Source organism: Misgurnus anguillicaudatus, chromosome 11 (assembly GCF_027580225.2).
Source record: "Misgurnus anguillicaudatus chromosome 11, ASM2758022v2, whole genome shotgun sequence".
NCBI lineage: Eukaryota > Metazoa > Chordata > Actinopteri > Cypriniformes > Cobitidae > Misgurnus > Misgurnus anguillicaudatus.
The window spans coordinates 19,591,282-19,611,391 of record NC_073347.2 but is presented as its reverse complement, the minus strand read 5'-3'; the positions used below and the strand labels follow the sequence as shown (position 1 = coordinate 19,611,391).

The window sequence follows — 20,110 nt, the reverse complement described above, 5'->3', positions numbered from 1 at the left end:
CAGAAAGTTTTTCAGTTTTGTTCATCCAGTTTCTCCATTGATGGACATTTAGCAGTGCATTTTGATATTACAATTTTTTTTAGTTTTAGCTTCATGCAGCTCCATGGTAGCTGGTACTTACAGCTTTGGTGATAACCTCAAACTAACCTGTCTGCAGAACACAGTTTGCAAGAGCAAAGTTGGCAGATTTTAAATAGTTCAGTGTTAGCCAAGAACATGCTATTGAGATAAATTGGAGTGCCAGTAGATAACTTCGCTTTCTTCAGGTATTATACCACTCTGTACTATATATCAGTTTAGCACTGCTGAAATGATACATTGATCAATCTGCATCCAGGACCGAAATGATTCAAAAGAATTCAGTGCATTCTTTTGCACTTATCTAGTAGGTTGAGTATAAGATTCAGCTTCTTGTAATGTCCTTTTTTCTCAAGCTCTCACAGTGTCGTATTTCTTCATGGGCAGTTAAAGTTGAGTGGGCAGCTTGAGTGATGTTCAGGTTGCCTGTTAATGCTCCTGCCACATTCCGCCGACTCGGGCACCTCGCTTGGACGTTTTATTGGGAAATTGGAAACAGTGGGTAGTCTGATGAAATAATGCTGTGTAGATGCTTTCATTGAGCTTGTCTTTTAGGCCGAGCCTTGGTAACTATGGTTACCCGGCTCCTCTCTTGCAGAAGACCCTGAGGAGGCTGTTTGAGAAGAAGAGAGCAGCTTAAACTAACATGGCTTTTAATAAATATCAGATTGGATTTTGATACATTTACCAACTCTGGAAATGTGTTTAAAGAATCACATAGGTTTACATTTAGATCGGGACATTTAAAGAAAGATGCTAATATTAAAAAAAGTGATAACATTTCTGTCATCATTTAGACAAATGAGTTATCCAAGACTTACACCCCCTTCCTTACCATTTTATAAATCAGTGCAAATTAGACAAGAGAAACAAAGAATATATCTTTGTTATTTTAGAAGACTTTAATAGATTCATAAATGTCAGTGTTGTTTAATTTTGCTGGGAGATGAAAATTAATTTAGGTATTGAAAGCAAAACCCCAGGCCAATTACAGATCTGTAATATGGATTGACAGAATCACTTTTCCCTTTTTCCTTTTCTGCTTAGACCTGTGTGAATTAAAATAATCGTAAATGCCTTGGGCACAGTTACAAAGTCGAGTTTCAAAAGCGATATGTCAAGTGAATGACATTTTTGTGAATGGAAACTTTCTTATAAATTTGGAAGTGTTTGCTGCCAAGGATAGTTGGCAAGTTAATAGTTGTAGTCCACTATAGGCAACATGTCACTTGTCTTAATGAAGTGTATTGTGGAGGATTATTACTTTAATGCTTCTTATTCTAAGTTGACTGCAATAAAAGATTGACCATAACTCTATTACTGTGGCATCTTGTTCACAATCAGCAAGTTATTTAACTATTTCCCCACCATTGATGAGTTAACTTGCCAATTAAGAGAAAACCCTTCCCTGGCAATGACGGGTTTTTCTGGCCATCTGTATTTCCACTATTATCCACCAGGTGTCGCTCTATCCCAACTTATAAAACCCAGAAGTATTCTCTTAGGGCAAGCAGTTCAGTTTAGCTTTTTTTTTTTTAGAAGAAGAAACCTACCCCTATTTGAGAGGTGATAAAAAGAAAATAAATGTTTTGTTTAAAGCAACACTATGTAGTTTTTTTACCTTTAAATAATGTCTCTAAAATTATTTCAGTCAACTTTTAACCGGACAAATTGTACTGTTGCTGCAACCTGAGCAGCCTCCTAGCTGCTACAAGCACACTCTGAAAGTGGCGGTGGAGGGTAGGAGGAAACACAGCCCAGCCCCTCCCCCTACCTGCAGAAGAGTGTCTGATACCAGGCACTGTTGCACTTTTCAACCACATGGGGGAGCTGTGAGTCATTTTTACATGGAAACTACATAGTGTTGCTTTAATAGCCGATGGTCTGTTCTTTTTTTGATATATTGTATGTTTATAAATTGTAAAGGAGACAATTTTCTGGAAGGCATTAAACGTTTGTGAAAATCATAAAAAATGCTGGCGCTGGCTGGCAACTTAAAAAAATGCTGACAGGAAAAGGGTTAAAGATGAAAAGTGGCTTTCTTCTTTACCAGTTGAAATCAGTAGGGATGTGACAGTATTTTGTATTGATATGTAGGTCATGATACACTGCAGCTCAAATGGTAAAACATGACTGTCAATATCAAAGTCAAAAGTTAGAATCCCAGGGAACACACGCACATTAATCAAACCTGTAGTGCCCTAAATACGCAGTAAATCGATTTGAATAAAAGTTTCTGCTAAATCCGAGGATGTAAATGTTTATGATATTGAAATTATATTATAGAAATGGATATCTGTAGTTTAAAACTAATTCATTTAAATATTTTTCTATTTTCTCGTTTATCTGCATTGGATTATACAGAAATATATGGTGTGTATGTTCTTTTGTTCAGGGAATGTACTCTTTGATGCAACGTGCACTTTTTTTTCTGTAAACATGAACATTTTGGGCAAAGATCAGTTTGAAGGGAAATGACATGATTTTTACTGCTTTTTACTGATTTTTACATGATTTTCACTAGTTGTTCTTTACTGACCAACCTTGCCTGGTTTCTCATACATTTAAGGCAAATACCATAGGAGGTCTAATAATGGATTGAGCTCCAGTTTGGCTTCATGCATAGTTGATCTACCTTATTATAGGTTAAAGGCGGAGTCCATGATGTTTGAAAGCCAATGTTGATATTTGAAATCACCTAAACAAACACGCCCCTACCCCAATAGAATCTGGACCTTCTGTTGATAGACCCGCCCCACACATACGCAAACCGGCATTTGATTGGCTATAAGTGTGTTTTGGTAGTCGGCCCGTCTCCTTCTCCAAACCGTTTTTCAAACATCGTGGACTCCGCCTTTAAGGGGGTTCTATTCTGTCACTGACCTTGATGCATTTGAACTTTTAGTTTTTGCTCTATGTAAATGTTTGATCAGATGCAAAATTTGTATGCACATGTGTTGTGTTTTTAAGCATGTCCATGTTTGCACCTTGTATTGGAGAGCTGGTTTTCATTCAACTCTTCCCACTGCCAACTTCATGTAGCATTTTTCTGTAATTTAAGCATAGCATAAGTAATATCTCCTTTAATGACAAATGAAATGAGATTCTTCAATTTGGCATTTATATGTGACCCTGGACCACAAAACCAGCCATAAGAGTCAATTGTTAAAGATTTTTTGGGAAATTGAGATTTATACATCATCTGAAAGTTGAATAAATAAGCTTTCCGTTTGATGTATGGTTTGTTGGGCCAAAATACAACTGTTTGAAAATCTCAATCTGCAAAAAATAGAAATATTGAGAAAATATTTTCTTCCTTTAAATCTATTTTCTTGGACTACAACAAACACATTGTAGGCAACAGTTGCCATTAGCTTTAGTGGCTCAGCGGAAGTCTTACACAAAGGAGCTCAAAGATGGCGATGCCCACATTTACATCAAAAATAAAACTGGGTTGGGTTGGGTAACACTGAAAACATCTTCATTATACAGGGCTTTTAATTGCACATCTTTTTTGCATGTGTCATATGTATTGTAGAACTACTATTGTATGTCATCACAATGCAATAGTGTAACTTATTTAGCTTTTTGGCTCCATGATTGCTTTTATTACACACATGCCCTTTTAGGAGCAGCTAAACCAATACTGCAGATAAGCAGGGTGTTGCCATTTCGTAGATGCTTTTCATCTTAATCGACTTACACCATTGCCTGCTGGGACAGCCTCCTTTTTAGGAACCTGAAGTTAACTGTTTTGCTCAAGGGTACTACTGCATTGGGATCCGTTACCAAAATTACAGCTCTGCCTTGGGGCTAGTACAGAATGGACCCAGAATCCATTTGTGTTTGTGGCCAGATCTGTGTATCGGCTTGCACAAACATGTGTGTAACATTTTAATAATTTAGTACGCCAAATCTTGAGAAATTCCAATGTGATTCTGTAATGGTTTTGGAAGGGCTTTTAATTGGTCTATGACAAGGACAGATTCACTAACATTTGAATGTTCTCTCTTTTAAGCGATTTCACAGCTTTTAATCTTTAGCAATTGGTGTGGATTTCTCTGGGTAGACCTACTTTACATACACCGGAGTGTCATTTTTGGGTACTTAATTGGGGTCTTATGTTCTTGTAGGATTGGTATGTTGAAAAGTGTTCGTTCAGCTACACTTGACAAGAGTTTGTCAAGTCTTGCAGCTCTGAGTGCCAATGGTTGATCTTTTGCCAGGTAATTGCAGTAATTCTGTGATGGTGGGCTTGATTAGCTCTCTGTGGGTGTTAGAACGGACGCTTTAACTCTTCAAAGCTTCTGTGTTCTGGCCAGGTGCTCTTAGTTAGTACCAGCCCTGGGCAACATGCTCATAGTTTTTTTTCTCATTCCATCACTGTAAAATGTGTCAGAAAACAAGGTCATTTAGCTCTGTTTGATTTCGTGCAGCCATACATATTTATCATGTAATTTTCTCTACTAGCAGTAAAGCTTTGGTCACACGTTTTAGTTACTTTCAACTTACCACTTTTTGGGGCTCTTGGTTTTATTGTTTAGCTGCTACACCCTGTATAATGATGTAAATTCAGTACAACATAATCATTACACCTCATAGCCAACTTCAGGCGGCGTACAAAGGGGCTGGATTGGCTTTGACAAACATGAAAGCATATGTTGTGCCAAAGATGCAGTCTTTACAAGTTAAAATTTCATATTCTGATCCAAAGACAATCTTACATACAGATAATAAAAACATAACACATTATTTGGACGAAGCAGCCAGGCGCTGACAAGAAGTGGATGATTTGTGAGAGAACCATAAGGATTAAAAAAAGCCTACTTTCCAATATGAGGTAATGTAGCTAATCTTAAAGCCCCCCCCCCCATTGTGAAAATCAAGGTTTTTTTGTTGTTTATATGTCAAAACAGCGGTTTCAAGTCGCCTCAGTTTTCTATGTCACAAATAGTGTTGTAACGATATCACTGTGAGTTTTAAGTGGTGTTAACATGCATTTGAAAAAACAACACTCATCAAACTTAATCATTATAAATATTATTTATTATCATGAAAATACCTGTAAATGCTTGAAGAACATCTAAAAATATGCTTATGTATTTCCTGGAGCTGCCTGTATGTAATGGTACTTTTGCGGCGCATATTGAGTTTATGCACAAGCGCCATCTGGCTTTTGGCGATATGCCACATTTTAAGGTCATCCTATCGTCAGCCTATGAGATCGCCAATACACGATAGTATGGGGGGGCGGGCAGTAGTTTACTCATTTATTTATTTGTTTACGTTTTACTAATTTATGACAAGTCACTTGATTGGTGGACAACAAAGAAGCAAGAGCAACACTGTCATGACCGCAACCACCTTAAAACTGATGTCATTAATCCAATAGCGTCAGTAAAGCCTTTGCGCCATTAAATTTCCTGCGTGCCAGGCAGTGGGAACAACACACTTGCTGGTTTTAAACTCATGCTTGCCAACCTCTCTAGTGCAAGGAAATGTCAGAGCCGCAAGTATTACAAGCTCATGTGCGAGGAAAAGACAGAATCATGCACATTACAAGTTCAGGTTCGAGCAAGAGTCCAAGATGCACGCATTAAGTCCAGGTGCGTGCGAGAAGGAATCCGCGCGGGTTACAAGCCCTTTCATGCAAAGAAACCCTCTCATGTGAGAAAAAGCACGCAATGTGCATGTTAATGTGAAACTATGATGATGATCATAATAACCATCGCCAACTATCACCATGAAAGCCTGCTATTGGCGATATGTCTGACGATTGTCAATACACGATACTAGCATCTATCGGCACAACCCTATTTTGAATGTAGCGGCATTTTACAATAATTCATTGAGAAGCATTGCAAGCATCATCGCATGATGTATCGTTACACCATAGTTACAAATATGGAACCAATCATATCACCATAGCCGAACAAGTGGATCAGTAGTTTGATCCATAGACTCTGCTCTGAAACAATTGTAACACTGCTGCTTCAGCTCTACTTCAGTGAAGCTTACAAGTGTAAATACTCTAAACTGTTAAAATCCGTGTTAAAAAATGTGCTGCAAACACACAGCACACGTATGCATATGCACTGTGTGAATCCTGATCTTAGCAGTTATGTGTCTTAAACCAGTGGTTCTCAAACTGAGGTCTGGGGCCGCGAGATGGTGCCAGGGGGACCCAGTTTTATGACATTTTATAAGATAAATTAATTTATCATGAATTCTGTGCAATTAAATCTAAAAAAATAAGGCTACTAACCAACAGCACTACTTTGTATCATTCAATATGTTTTGTTTAATTAAAACTTGAGCTTTAGAACAGTTTTTTTGTCATAAATTTTCTTTGTGGGGGCCGCGAGGGAGTGCGCTGTACACAGGGGGGGGGCACGCTGAAAAAGTTTGAGAACCACTGTCTTAAACTGCCGAATGTAGCATCCATTTGCACGCATGTGCAAAAGAGTGGAGGCGAGGACTTATTTGCATATTAATATCTATAGCCCGAGCTGTGTGTTTGAGGAGGGGGGGCTTATTTGCATATTCATAGATCGCGTATACCAAATAAAGCAAGGTTGTAGAGCAGGGGTGGTCCTGGAGGGCCCCTGTCCTGCAAAGTTTAGCTCCAACCTTAATCAAACACACCTGAAAAACCTAATCAAAGACTGCAGGATTACTTGGAAATGACATTCAGATGTGTTTGATTAGGATTGGAGTTAAACTTTGCAGGACAGTGGCCCTTCAGGACCAGGAATGCCCACCTTTGGTGTAGAGTTACATTCAAGCTGTTTTGAAGCATGAAGAAATTGAACTGGGCTGTTTATGTTATCTACAGGCTCCTGTTGAGAGTTAAGTTCAGTGTTTCTATTTAGTCAAAACCAGACCACTTTTAAAGCTTGCCTTCATGAAATTGACATTTAAGGTCAATTTACTTATAATGATACCTTTTAATAAATTATGTCAGTGCATGGCTTGAATTAAGCATCTCACAGTAGCCACAACTAGCCTTTTTTAAAGCTTCTGCAAAAGCATATACTGTAGCTCAACCTTGAAGCTGATGATAGATCTGTCTTAAAGGTTTTTACATTATTACTTAAAGGCACACCATGGAACTTTTTGGCCACTAGGGGATGCTAGACATGTATTTTTTCACGCCTAGCGCCCCTAGAGGCCACAAGCGCCGCAGCACTGTCGGCATTTAAAAGCACTAAACATTGTTATAAACAAATTGTGTGGAGGAAGTGACGTATGCCGTAAAGCAGTCAAATTTTGTAGTTTTTTTGTGCTCTGGTTACTACCAGAAACCCTACGTTTTAAAATACGAGTAAAAGTGATACAGACCCCGTCAGGCTATGGTTGACATGTCATTCAACCTATTTAAAGTCGATGTACTATCACAAGGGTCTTGAAAATGTATTATGAAGGTTAAAAAATTACATGGTGTCGCTTTAAAATATTGAATGATAGAGTCTTTTAAAGTGCTGATCATTGCTTTTGAATTTGTACATTATATACGTTCTGTATGTACTAACATTTAACAATAAACTGATCATTGGGCTGGGATGTTATAAATCTACTCTCTCAAAGAAAGGACCCCACTGCACCCATAATGAGACCTGTATATTGTAAAAGATACTTCCATAAATCCTCAATGGATATAAAGAATCACAAAGCACTTCGTCATCTTGTATTTTTAGTCAGGCTAAGACAAAGGATGCTGGCTTGTGGTCAAGTATCTGTTTTTATCAATATTTTTTCTCTCCCCTAATCTTGTCCAGAACTTGGCGATTTTCTACTGATCCAAATTACATTCAGCTGTCAAAGTCTTTGGCGACAGATTCCCATCTCTGATCAAATTGAATCTTTAATTAAACCCAGTTTCACCTGCTTTAAGTCAGAATCCAGGTTGTGACTCATTTCATTCCTCTGCTTCCAGCATGGCTGTGGGTTTCCGTGTGACTGGCTTGAATAATTGTGTCTATAGACAGGTGAGGCTGAACCCTCCCTTAGTTATTCCATCTGTGGGGAGTTGAGTGCCATGTAATGTCAGCTGGTACCTGGCAGTCTGATCACGCTCAGACACATGATGGAGCTGCACAGCTGGAGAGAAATACAGCACAAACTCTCTTGCTGCAAAAACAATGGTTTATGTCTGGATTACAGACTTTGCTGGGTGGCTGAAACTGTTGAATGTCTCATACCGTTGCATTTATTTGTATCCTTTCGTTACATTTACATTTTTAATAGGAGTGCACCGATATATCGGCCGATGATGCTTGCTATGCTTCTCAATAAAATACGGTAAAATGCCCTTCCATCCAAAAGCCAGAGGGCGCTCTTGTGCAGAAACTCAATGTGCGCTGCAGACGAGGAACCATACACACGCAGCTATGACACACATCTCCAGGAAACGGCTAAAGGATATATTTACATTCTTCATGATAATAAAGAATATGTATAATCATTATGTTTGACGAGTGTGATTTCAGATCGATAAGGACTTACTGATCAAAAGCCGTAGTACATGAAATAGCTCTAAATAATATCGGCTGTGCGATTTTGAATACGTATTATTAGTGTATATCGGCATTTATCGGTGCACCCCTACATTTTAATGAACATGCTTTGAGATGGCATAAGCAATTTCTTATTTCTAACTGTAAAAGCATCAGTATAACTTAATTTAAGAAATTTTATTCACTGCTGTTCAAATCCACAAAGGAAGCCAAACTGAGCGTGGCTAAGGAAGCGAGAATAAACTGATCCAAGCGAGTTAAAATTGGCCATGCTTATGCTGTCAAAAAGTTTCCCACATCGTCTTTAGCCACTGAAGTAATGCAGTGATTAGATCCTATTGGCAAATCTATTACATTATGATTAAAATGCTTTGCTTTGTTCTGATCTTGGCAAACTTAATGAGATTATTTTAAACATGTCAAGCTGCATTCGTGGTTGAATCGGTTTTGACCACATCAAGTGTTTAGCCCTTACATACAACATTTGTCGAAAACGCATGACGTTGTTCATTGAGCTGTGATGAAGAATGTTTTGGATTTGTTTTGACACCGACTGTAAATTGCAAGTGTGTGAACACTGCTTTTGTTGTAACACGACTCGGTGGAAACTCATTTGTTCCGCCCTGTAGAACACAGTAATGAAGGGATTAAACAGTGCTTTTATTTTGTGCTGAGGTGAATTGAATCTTGCACTCATTCCCGACAGCTGACGATGACAGCGGTTGTGAGAAATGTTACTAACCAAGTAGCCGCCATCAATCATTTTTGTCTAAAGATTGGAACTCGATCATAATAATGTTTATGATGTTGCATCTCTGAGTTTTATAAATGTGAGTATACTAAAAAAATAGGTCTGAAAATCTTCATAATGGGTGTTTAAAGGGATAGTTCAGCCAAAAATGAAAATATTGTCATTAATGACTCACCCTCATGTCGTTCCAAACTCGTAAGACCTCTGTTCATCTTCAGCACACAGTTTAAAGAGTAACTAAACCCTAAACCAACTTTTGTTTTAGTTAATGATCTGTAAGAATGGTGCTTTATTAGTGCTGTTCATTGATTTTAGTAAGTTTTTTGACATTTGGATATAAAGTGTTTCACTACTATAATATATGGAGTAAAAACGTCTGAGTGCTGCCCTCTTCCTGTTGAACGGTGGCTACTGCAGTTGAATTTTCCAATTGGATGTTGGGTCCAAAAAATAACTTGTGACGTAAGCAGGTTCAAGCTCACCACCCGTGTTACGATCTCACCACACACTTGGTACAAGCTTAGTTCGTCCCCTCTATCTTCGTTGGGATCTGCCCACTTTTCTTGCATTTTTCAAATATTGCCAGTGGGTGGAGTCAGGCTCTGACCGGGGGTTTAATTACGCTTTAAGATGTTTTATATTTAGTCCGAGAGCTTGTTGACCCTTCATTGAAAATCTACGTACGGTATACTGTCCATGTCCAGAAAGGTAATAAAAACTACATCAAAGTAGTCCATGTGACATCAGTGGGTCAGTTAGAATGTGTTGAAGCATCAAATACATCAAATACATAACAAAAATTACGACTTTATTCAGCATTGTCTTCTCTTCCGCGTCTGTTGTGAAGCGCATGCACAAGCCTAAAGTCACGTGACTGCAATGATGCGGATGACGTGTTTGCAAAGTTTTTTTTACAAAATTACAGCATGCGTCTCCCGGGCGCACAAAAAACAAAACAAAAACAGCTGGGGCGCACCAGATAACACGTCAGCCGCGTCAGAGCAGTCATGTGACTTAAGTGTCGTGCAAAATGTATTTTCGATGCTTCAACACATTCTAACTGACCCACTGATGTCACATGGACTACTTTGATGATGTTTTTATTACTTCTGGACATGGACAGTATACCGTTTGTAAATTTTCAATGAAAGGTCAACAAGCTCTCGGACCAAATATTAAAAACATCTTAAACTGTGTTCTGAAGATGAACGGATGTCTTATGAGTTTGGAACGACATGAGGGTGAGTCATTAATGACATTATTTTCATTTTTGGGTGAACTATCCCTTTAAAAATATTATATAAACCACTCTATACCCCAGTTGTAAAGCATTGCATTCGCAATGCAAAAGTTCATGGGTTTGAACCCAGGGAACCCACATGCTAATAAAAGAATGTATATCTTGCAATGCAAGAAGTTACTTTGGATAAAAGCATCTGCCAAGTGCATAAATCTAAAGTGTACATGTAAATAAAAGGTCTTGCAGTCTTTTTTGAAGTCAAGTGCACACTACACAACCTCTTTTGACTACAGCCTTTTTATATCGACTGGGCTATAATGACAAATCTGTTGGTGACTGACTACAGACCAACAACAGCCAATACTGCTACCAGATGTCTCCTAAAAAGCATGGTATCATCCATATGTTGATCCTTTCTCTTGTTCTATGCAAATCGGTGCAGAAAGGGCCGCAGGCTCTGCCTTGGAGTTATTTAGTTATACATAAACTTTCATGGTGCAAGATTTTGTAAGAACTAGAGCCCGACCGATTTATCGTTTTGCCGATTTTATTTTATCGGCCGATATGAGCATGTCGCAGATATATCTGTATCGGCGTATAAGCCGCAGATATGAAGTTGATATGAACGTTCCTTACAGAACACATTAAATGCTTTTGAAAGATGTAAGTACTTGTTTGTCCAGCAGAGTGCGCCCTATTGGTTGCTAATGGCGACTCAGGTCACTCGCTGTAGTGACATCAGCCAATCCCCCACCCCCTTCACTTCAGTCAGTCTCTCAGTTCAGGTGGCGGGCGCGGCAGTCACACGGTTTCTTCAAAACATTTTACACCTGGTATTAAGACGCGCTTTGGTCGATTGGATTATAAGTGGACGAGAGAGACACATTCCTGTTTACATTTGGTGGTTTTAATCAGTCTTTTTTGTCCACTTGCGAGTTGTTTCAAACGCAAGCGGAAGAAATGACGCGAGGCGGAGAAAGGACGCACTTAAACTGATGCGCAGTCTGTGGGAGTACAGCTGCTTGTGCTGTTACATGCTCATTTCAAAGCAATTGATTAAATAATCTCGCGCAACTTTACACCCTTTCTTAAATAAAAGAGGCGGAGAGCAGACGCTTTAGTTTTATAAAAGTTTAAAGTCCAGGCATAACAAGGTGGGTTCGTGTTATAAAAACGTTGTGCAGTACATTAAACATAAGCCTACATCAGTATGTTGTCAGTAATTCAAGCATTGTCGTCTTAACGGTAAGTTTTTAATTAATTTATGAAGTCTATAACTTACTCTAAAGCTAAGCCCAATATAACAATGACTTTATAAGTTTCCATTTTTTAAAATAAGCACAATATAACATTATTCTCGTTAAAACTGAAAATGGTTTAATTTTTTTGTATTTTTTTTTGTTTGTGTTTTAATTTTATTTATAATAAGTCAATTTTAATGTTTTGTGCACTTATATCATAATCTTTTTGGATAATAAAGTTTTTTGTTAACTTGTAAAACACACCTGCCTATATTACATATCTTTGTCACGTCATTTTAAGTGTTTGATCACCACATTTGTGGTGTGATCATAGAGTGATCATTGCAAAAAGTATTTATATATAGTATATTCTGTTAATGTGTATAGTGTATTCTATGTACAGTACTGTAGTAGTATAATATAATGTAGTATATGTGTACTGTACTATAATATGCACATAATGAATATCGGCCGATATATCGTTATCGGTCTTTTTTTACTCTCTAATATCTGTATCGGCATCGGCCCCAAAAAATGCATATCGGTCGGGCTCTAGTAAGAACAAGTGTTGTTATTGTAGCTACAATCAAGGAGATCGATCTTGTAGAAAAAGTCTGCAATCAGGTGTGTAGTGTGCAGAGGGTGACAGAAAAGTGTACACTAGTACTGCATAAAATTTGAACCTGCTTGTACCCCTAGCCCTACACTATCAACTGGTATTTGTAAGTAGATTGTAAATTCGATATGTTCTGCAAGCTAAGCTTTATTGTTCAAGTATATTATTGGCGGTAATATAATAAGAAATGGGCTGTAGAAGACCAGCTGCTGAGAGAAGGTACATGAAGCTTGGCTGTACTTTTACTTCATGCTCAGCGTTCTCTCTTTTTCTCTCTCTCTTTCCCCACTGGCCCTCTCTTGCCAAAACTCTACTGGCGGTTGAAATATCATTATTTGTGTAGTATAAGGCACTGAGAATTTTGACAGTTCTGTCTTCTTTCTTCTCTCCTGGTTCTCTCCTATATCATTTGGAGCCTTTCCCTATTATGTTGTAATCATAGACATGTAGTGTCCGTAACGTCACCCACAGGTTTGTGAAGAGCTTTTTTGAAGCCAATAGTTGGCAGGGCCTGTCGTCGCCATCTTAGCATCACATCACTCGCGGATAACCGGAAATGGGTAAAGAGGCGGGCAAAGGGTGAAGCTGAAGCGGCTGGTTGCTGAAACCACACCTGCCTAGCTCGAAGGTAGTGACAGCAGGGCAGTCCATCCGTCACTCAAGTGGCTACGCCCTTAATTATGCAGAACTTTAAAGTGCACCTATTTAATCGCTAAAAAACTTTATTATGTGTATTTTGTCTAATACAATAAGTTTGTGTGGTTAATGGTTTTAAAACACATTATTTTACACATACCGTACATTTTTTTAGCTCTAGATTTCACTCTCTTCCTGATACGCACGGATTTTGTAGAAAACTCATCGATTTGAAAAGCGCTGTGTCCTTGATTGGCCAGCTAATCTGTACGTTGTGAATGATTGGCTTAAATACCTCTGACGTCAGCCAGAAATGTGACGGTCCTTACCATATTTGAAAGATTCGCTCACAATGCAATGCTAACAGGAGTTAATTTACAGACTGAGTCCGAAGCGTGAGGAATTATGATAATGACGGTCTTGTCTACATCACCAATCCCAGACAGTACATTGTTGCCTACAATCCGTGTGTTTGTTGTAATCCAAGAAATGAGATTTACACTTGAGACGAAAACTCGCGTAATCGTTTACTTTGGGAGTTATGTACCTTTTGCATATCGATAACATGTACTAATACACACACCAAAGGAAATGTAAAATCGTGAATCGAACCATAGGTGCCCTTTAAGGCCTAATATAATTTAAACGCATGAGTTAAAAAAAATTCACCCAACCTTACAGTTGTCATAAAGTGCAAACATGGCTATATAGACCAAAAATACTTTTTGTACCAGGCTGTAAACATATTAAATTTTGCTGTGAAGTTGGCCATTTTTAACATGGGTGTCTATGGGAATTGACTCCCTTTTTGAACCAGCCTCTATTGGAATTGACTCCCTTTTTGAACCAGCCTCTAGTGGCCAGTCAATGAATTGCAGTTTAAGTCACTTCCGTATTGGCTTTATCAGAGATCGTAAGGTTGCCCCTCGGTTGTAACTTAAGTTTTATTTATGTTGTGCCAACAGTCTATAGATGGTCAAAAGTGATTTAGTTTTATACTGTAGAACGTTTGTGTTTGTGATCCTCAGGGTCATATTTTCTTGGCTTATGGACCAGATGCTGGTCAGCGAGGACTTCACATTTATTTACTGTTCACCTTGGCAGAGGGTCGGCTCTGAATTATTACCTGCTTTGTGTGACGTTGTGTGCTTTAGTCAGTGGCCGTTTCTTACTCTTGCTCCTGATCTTGATGGGATTTGTCAGAATACTCATATTTTCCGACAGTTATCGAAGGAGGTGAAACAGCTGTTTTGTTGATGCCAGAGCCGCCTGTCGATTGGCTAATCTTCAACAACTTTCTGTTGGCTTGGGGCCATGGTATGCCCTTGTTTTGTGGGAATACTGTCTGCTCAGGATTTTCTTGTAAATGTAATCTTTAGGACCAGCACGGTGCCAACATTTCAGTAGTCCATTGAAGACCAATAGACCATTAAATCTGACAGTCCTTTCACTGTAAAAAGGTAATGCTGAATGCACCCTGTTAATAAAAGGTTGAAGATTCATTTAAATATTTCATTAAAGCTGTGGCATCTTGCATAACAATTATTTTAAGCAATTAAAGCTGTGAAACATCTTTATCAGCTTTAGCCAAACGTAATATTTAAAAGATTTTAAGTTACCATCATTAACATGGTAGCATTTGACGTCTCTTGTCTATCTTGATCATTAATATTTGATAGATGTGGCCCTAACAATAGCTGTCATTGGGTTTCATTAATAAGTCATTCATTTTATCCATCATTGTCAGCTGTGTTTGATTATCTAGTCTCATCTCTTCTTTAAAAGCAGGTTATTGCTGTCATTTGTTTTTATAATGATAGCTGTGAACAAAGATTTCTTTGTAGCACCTCATTTGATTAAAGGTCCTTCTGATATCTGCTGTTGGATTTGCTCTGAAAGTAAATTAATGTCGAAGGAGATCCAACAAAACTTGAACTCGTGGTCGTGAGGTCTGTGGTTACTATAGCGACAAGACCAAAATATGGGCTTTCCTATATTTAAATTAACTTATTTCAATAAAGAGTAAATTAGTTTTATTCAGGTAGCATTGCACTTTTCTGCACTTTGACAAAAAAGTTCTCTGTCCTTTTAGAATTTGCATTAATTGAAAATACAACAAAGTCAGTATGCTATTATTGCCTATGATGCTTTTCTACTTCTGACTTACAACTGCAGTAATGGCTTGTTCAGTGCAGGTTACTTTAGCTAACTGTGGGATTTGTTCAATATCCCCCAACAGATTTTAACCATTCAGTATGCCTTTACACTCAGAATCTCTTCCTCTCTTTTGCAGGATGACTGGAGTGGCATTAATTCAAACAGAATTCAATCACACAGCAATGCAGATGACAAAGTCCACAGCCTAGAGACCCTTCCTCCAGGTAATTGCCAGCCTGAGAAACCCATGTGTAAAATCAGCTCAGGCCAGGATTAGCCTGGTCTAATAATTCAGATTTTCTATTCTAGATGAATAATGAAGCATTTTGTCTCATGCAAACCCTCTAAGATAGAGTTTAATGAACACCTTGAATAAAACGGTTTTTCTGTTAGGTTATCCTATTTTTAGGGGAAATAGCATCTAGCATGCACCAGTGATTTGAAATGGATTTCTTTTCTCTGGCCAAGGAGTTTTGGGTTCAGACAAAAAAATAGTTCCCTTTGCATTCACACTGGCATTTTTAACAGTGAACCAAACCTAAGGGCATAAGGACAAGGTCACAACCTTGTTGGTCAGCTTTTATAACGTGTATTTTGCAGCATTTTTTTGCGGTGTGCAAATTGTCAAGTAAAATCAGTGCCAAAACCTCCGCCTTTGCGCAAACAAATATATAATAAAAGCTTTTTCCATGTTAACAATTTTTTTTGCTTTTGTTTCGTTTAATTGTCTTTGGTGTGGACCATCTGAAATGTGAACGCAGCATTGACCAGAGTGATTGTTTGGTGCGCACCAAGGTTCATGTGGCATTGTTTGCACTTACTCAAATGAACTGCAGCAATTAAGAGTTCGTTTTAGTCAAACCAAATCTACAAAAGTTATTATTCCTTTGCATTCAAGTTAAAAAAATCATGCTAAATTCATGATTTGTCAATGAATCTGCACTTAGCCTATGACACATACCAAAAAGTATGCATTTATTGACTTTTTTAAGTTTATACATTAAAGGCACACCACGGAACTTTTCGCCCACTAGGGGGCGCAAGATATGTATTTCACGTCTAGTGCCCCTAGGGGCCACAAGCGCCGCAGCACTGTCGCAAAGGAAAATAAGACAACTCTTTAGGTCACGAAGTCCGCGGTGTGCCTTCCAGCATGTCATATAATTTCATGGGTTTTATTTTTTTCAAACGCCAAAAGGTCGCGTAGCTCACGTTTACAAGCCAGTTGTAACGGTGGTTACTTGGTTAAAGTTTATATTTAAAAAAAATATTGCCTTAAAGGGGAATCGAACCCGGGTCACCCATGTCGTAGGTCCGTGACACAGAGTCACATGAAATAAGTCACTCTCTACACTCCTCAAGTAGCCTCCAGCAAAATTCACGTTAAAAATAGTGTTTGGGTGCCAGACAGGACTTATTCAAGCAATAACATTACTTACTAGTCCAAAAGCATGAGGGCCAAGTCAGCATCGGTCAGGAACCCCTCCTCCTTTACTAGTTCACGCCAGCGAGCAAACGCTTGTCCAATATTGATAGATCCTCATCCTGCTTTTTATTCTGTCACTCTCCCGTTTTCTCTTTCTAGTCTCTTCCAACAAAACCATGGGTTTCTTTTTCTTAGTTGCAGCTTCAGCCATGATAAAAACATCAGGAAAATAAATAGTTGCTCTTTTTATTTTTTTGAGGAAACCCCCAAGTACGAGTAAAAGCGATACAGACCCCGTCTGGCTATGGTAGACATGCCATTCAAACTATTTTAAATTGATGTACCATCACATGGGTCTTGAAAATATATTATGAAGGTTGAAAAACTACAAAGTGTCACTTTAAGGGTGGGTTGCACCAACAAGGATTAAATTAGGCAGAGTTCCACAACTTTAATTTAAACACAGATTAACTAATCTTAGATTTAAACTTTAACCTGTATTAAAACTTTAATCTGTGATTTATTTTGTCTGCCATGATGAATTTGCCGGTGTCATTAAACAGCAACAATGTTGACGTTGTCATTCAAAAAGGAAATAAACTGTTTATGCCGGCAAAGGTAGTGTAATTTTTTTATAAGTCACTACCTACATACATTGGTAATCAGACAGGTTGATTCCAATAAAAACATTTTACGATCTATTAAAACAATCTATTTTAGGCTATTGATTAACAGAGCAGGAAACATTGCGAAGTTCAGATATTGTGATATAATGAACAAGACGGATTTGTCATGAAGCGCCACCGTTCATTCACTGTCCTTCAGTTTCTAACTGGAACGTGTGACAGAGGAGAAGCGCATACGAGCATCGGTAGCTGTCACCGGTGCTGTTAATAATTTTTTTAAGGCTGCCAAACTCACTCTTTTGAGACGTTATAATAAACGCATCTTTAAATACCACCACCACGCTCGCAGTGTCTGTTTCTAATGATTTAGCCACACATTTATTTGTGAAAAAATTATTTCCTGCTCATATGCAAGTTTAAAGTTAATCCCTATCTGAGATTTAAAACAGAGTTTAAAGTATTGGAGCAACAGGATTAAAGATAATCTAGGTTTAGGTAAAATAACCTAAAATTAAAACATAATTATTAAATAAGCTTTGATTTAAACCAGATTTTAGGCCTAATCCACCCTAAGATGCGGTTTCCTGGACCATGTCTTAGTTCTTTGGTCTCCAACCCTGTTCCTGGAAAGATCCTGCCCTGCAGATTTCAGCTACAATCTTAATCAAACACACCTAAACCTGCTAATCAAGTTGTTCAGAGCTTCCTAAAAATTAGAGGCAGGTGTGTTGGAGTAGGGTTGGAACTAAAATATGCAGGAGAGGTGCCCTCCAGGTACAGGGTTCAATGTTTAATTTATTTATAGAGCACGTGTTAATACAACAGGTGTTGACCACAGTGCTGTACAAGTAAGAATACACAGTATCTGTAAATCATACTTTAAAAATGTAACACTAACTCTACGATCACAATGCCGCCGCAAAATCGTCTGGCTTTGCTGCCAACTACGCTATAGAAAAGTGAAGTGGCCGCTCTGACACTCGAATGCATTCTCTGGAATCCTCTTAATCCCCGCCTTCCGATTGGTTGCCTCGGAACGTTACCGCTTTCCGATTGACTGCTGTCGAACGCGTCATAGCTGTTAACCATAAAGTTGAGCTGATTTCAACTCGCCTTGACGCTCACACCATCAAAGATCTGCCACGCTGGAGCTCGCCGCCGGCTCTCATTGAAAATAAATTAGTGCCGGCCACTTTGATGCTCTCACCGGCGGTGGTGTGAAGGCACAGTTAATAATATAAAAGCAGAATGACATAAAAAATAAGATAAACATTTATAATATGACCATAAAACCAAATGTAAGACCTCAAAAAGAAGCATGCCTTAATTATATTAAGACCTTTACTTAGTATTACAAACATATCTTAGAAGAAGAAACATTACTGCTGTGCATCTGGAGACAAAACAATGGCTCTAATATATGTTAAGATATGTCAGTAGAGGGTGTTAAGGCAGCTCAAATATGCACTAGGATAAGCCCTTTCTGGGAAAACGCCCTATATGTTTTTATTATAAACTGAATAATACCTACTGTACAATAATCATGAAACTAGTAAAAGGCTACAGAAAGCCCTCGTATGGAGATGATTTGGACATGTAAGAACACTTGCATGTTTTACATTTAAAAAGTAGAGACAGTAGGTCTCCATTTACCATAACTGGGCGGCTTAGATATTAACTTATGCAGACATTTTGTAGACTTCCAGCATTTTTGTATTAGATCTGTGAATGCATTTATCTGTTTGGTTTATATGGCATGTGTTTTCTCTGGAACTGAGGTTTGATAAGAACTGTTCCATTATTTATACTAAACATCAGGTGCTTTGCATGTATGTACAGTACCACATGACATGGAGTGTTTTTCTTTTTGTTTAATGTCATTGGAAGAATATATTTAAATGTATCACAAAAAAACTGCCATCTGCTGACTCTTAGGGAGGGAGATATTCAGCATATCTGCTTCATAAAAATGTTTGGACAGTCCTCAACATGTCCTTTCTTTTTGTGCATACAAATGTAATAAAATGGTGCCGCATTTAAAAGTTTTTTTTTTTTTAAATGTGCAATGTTGAATATGCAATATGCAATGAAACCATGGCAGTGGAAAAATAGCATGTTTTTGTGGCTAGAATTAATTGGACTTAATTTTAATGAAGTATGAGTCGTCAGCTCTACATTATTGTTTCTCATCTACAGATATAAAATGTTGGCCGAATTGTTTCTTACAAATCATGATTGCACATTTTCAATCAGAATAATCAAGTGCTGCTTGATTGGTGCAGCAGTTGGTCGTTTAACTATTTAGTTTTCAGATTTGTTTTTAATTAAACGTGTGCACTCGGAGTAAAATGAGGGTATAAATAATGTTGCTGTATATTATTTCGGATCCTGCAGTGTTTGAGTTCTTCCCCTCACCTTGCTCTCTCTGTGTGTGTACACATTTGCATGCAGTGTGTCTGAAAACACTTTGTCAAAAATCTTACAGTATCAAGTGAAGTGTGGAGGTCACCGCTGAGACTCTCTGTTCTCCTATGAGGAGCTAATTAGTCTGATGACAGCCCCCTGCAGTCCTCTGCCATGGGACGACCTATATCCACCTCACAAGGAGAGATTGTGTTTTCTTAGGGCGCTCATGAGCTTTTAGCTATATTGGCCATTGTAATGGAAATGGCAGACTTTGATACTCTAGCTTTTTTAGGTTTCTTATTACGCTAACATAATAAGCATGAATGACGTTAATGACCTTTTCTTATCATTCCAGCCCAGCCATCACAGACGGGAACTTTATGTAATCAATACATCTGACACTTTTTGATAGTTTGA

The 20,110-nt window shown here is 38.2% G+C and overlaps 1 protein-coding gene across 2 annotated transcripts in view; it reads left to right on the top strand.

Annotated features, from left to right (window-relative positions):
- Positions 1 to 20,110, top strand: part of galnt2 (UDP-N-acetyl-alpha-D-galactosamine:polypeptide N-acetylgalactosaminyltransferase 2) — an 80,601-nt gene that overhangs the window by 25,821 nt on the left and 34,670 nt on the right. For both annotated transcript variants that reach the window (XM_055169769.2, XM_055169770.2), the window contains exon 2: positions 15,372 to 15,459. In XM_055169769.2, the coding sequence (XP_055025744.1) occupies positions 15,372 to 15,459 (88 nt within the window). The remainder of the gene's footprint in view (positions 1 to 15,371; positions 15,460 to 20,110) is intronic.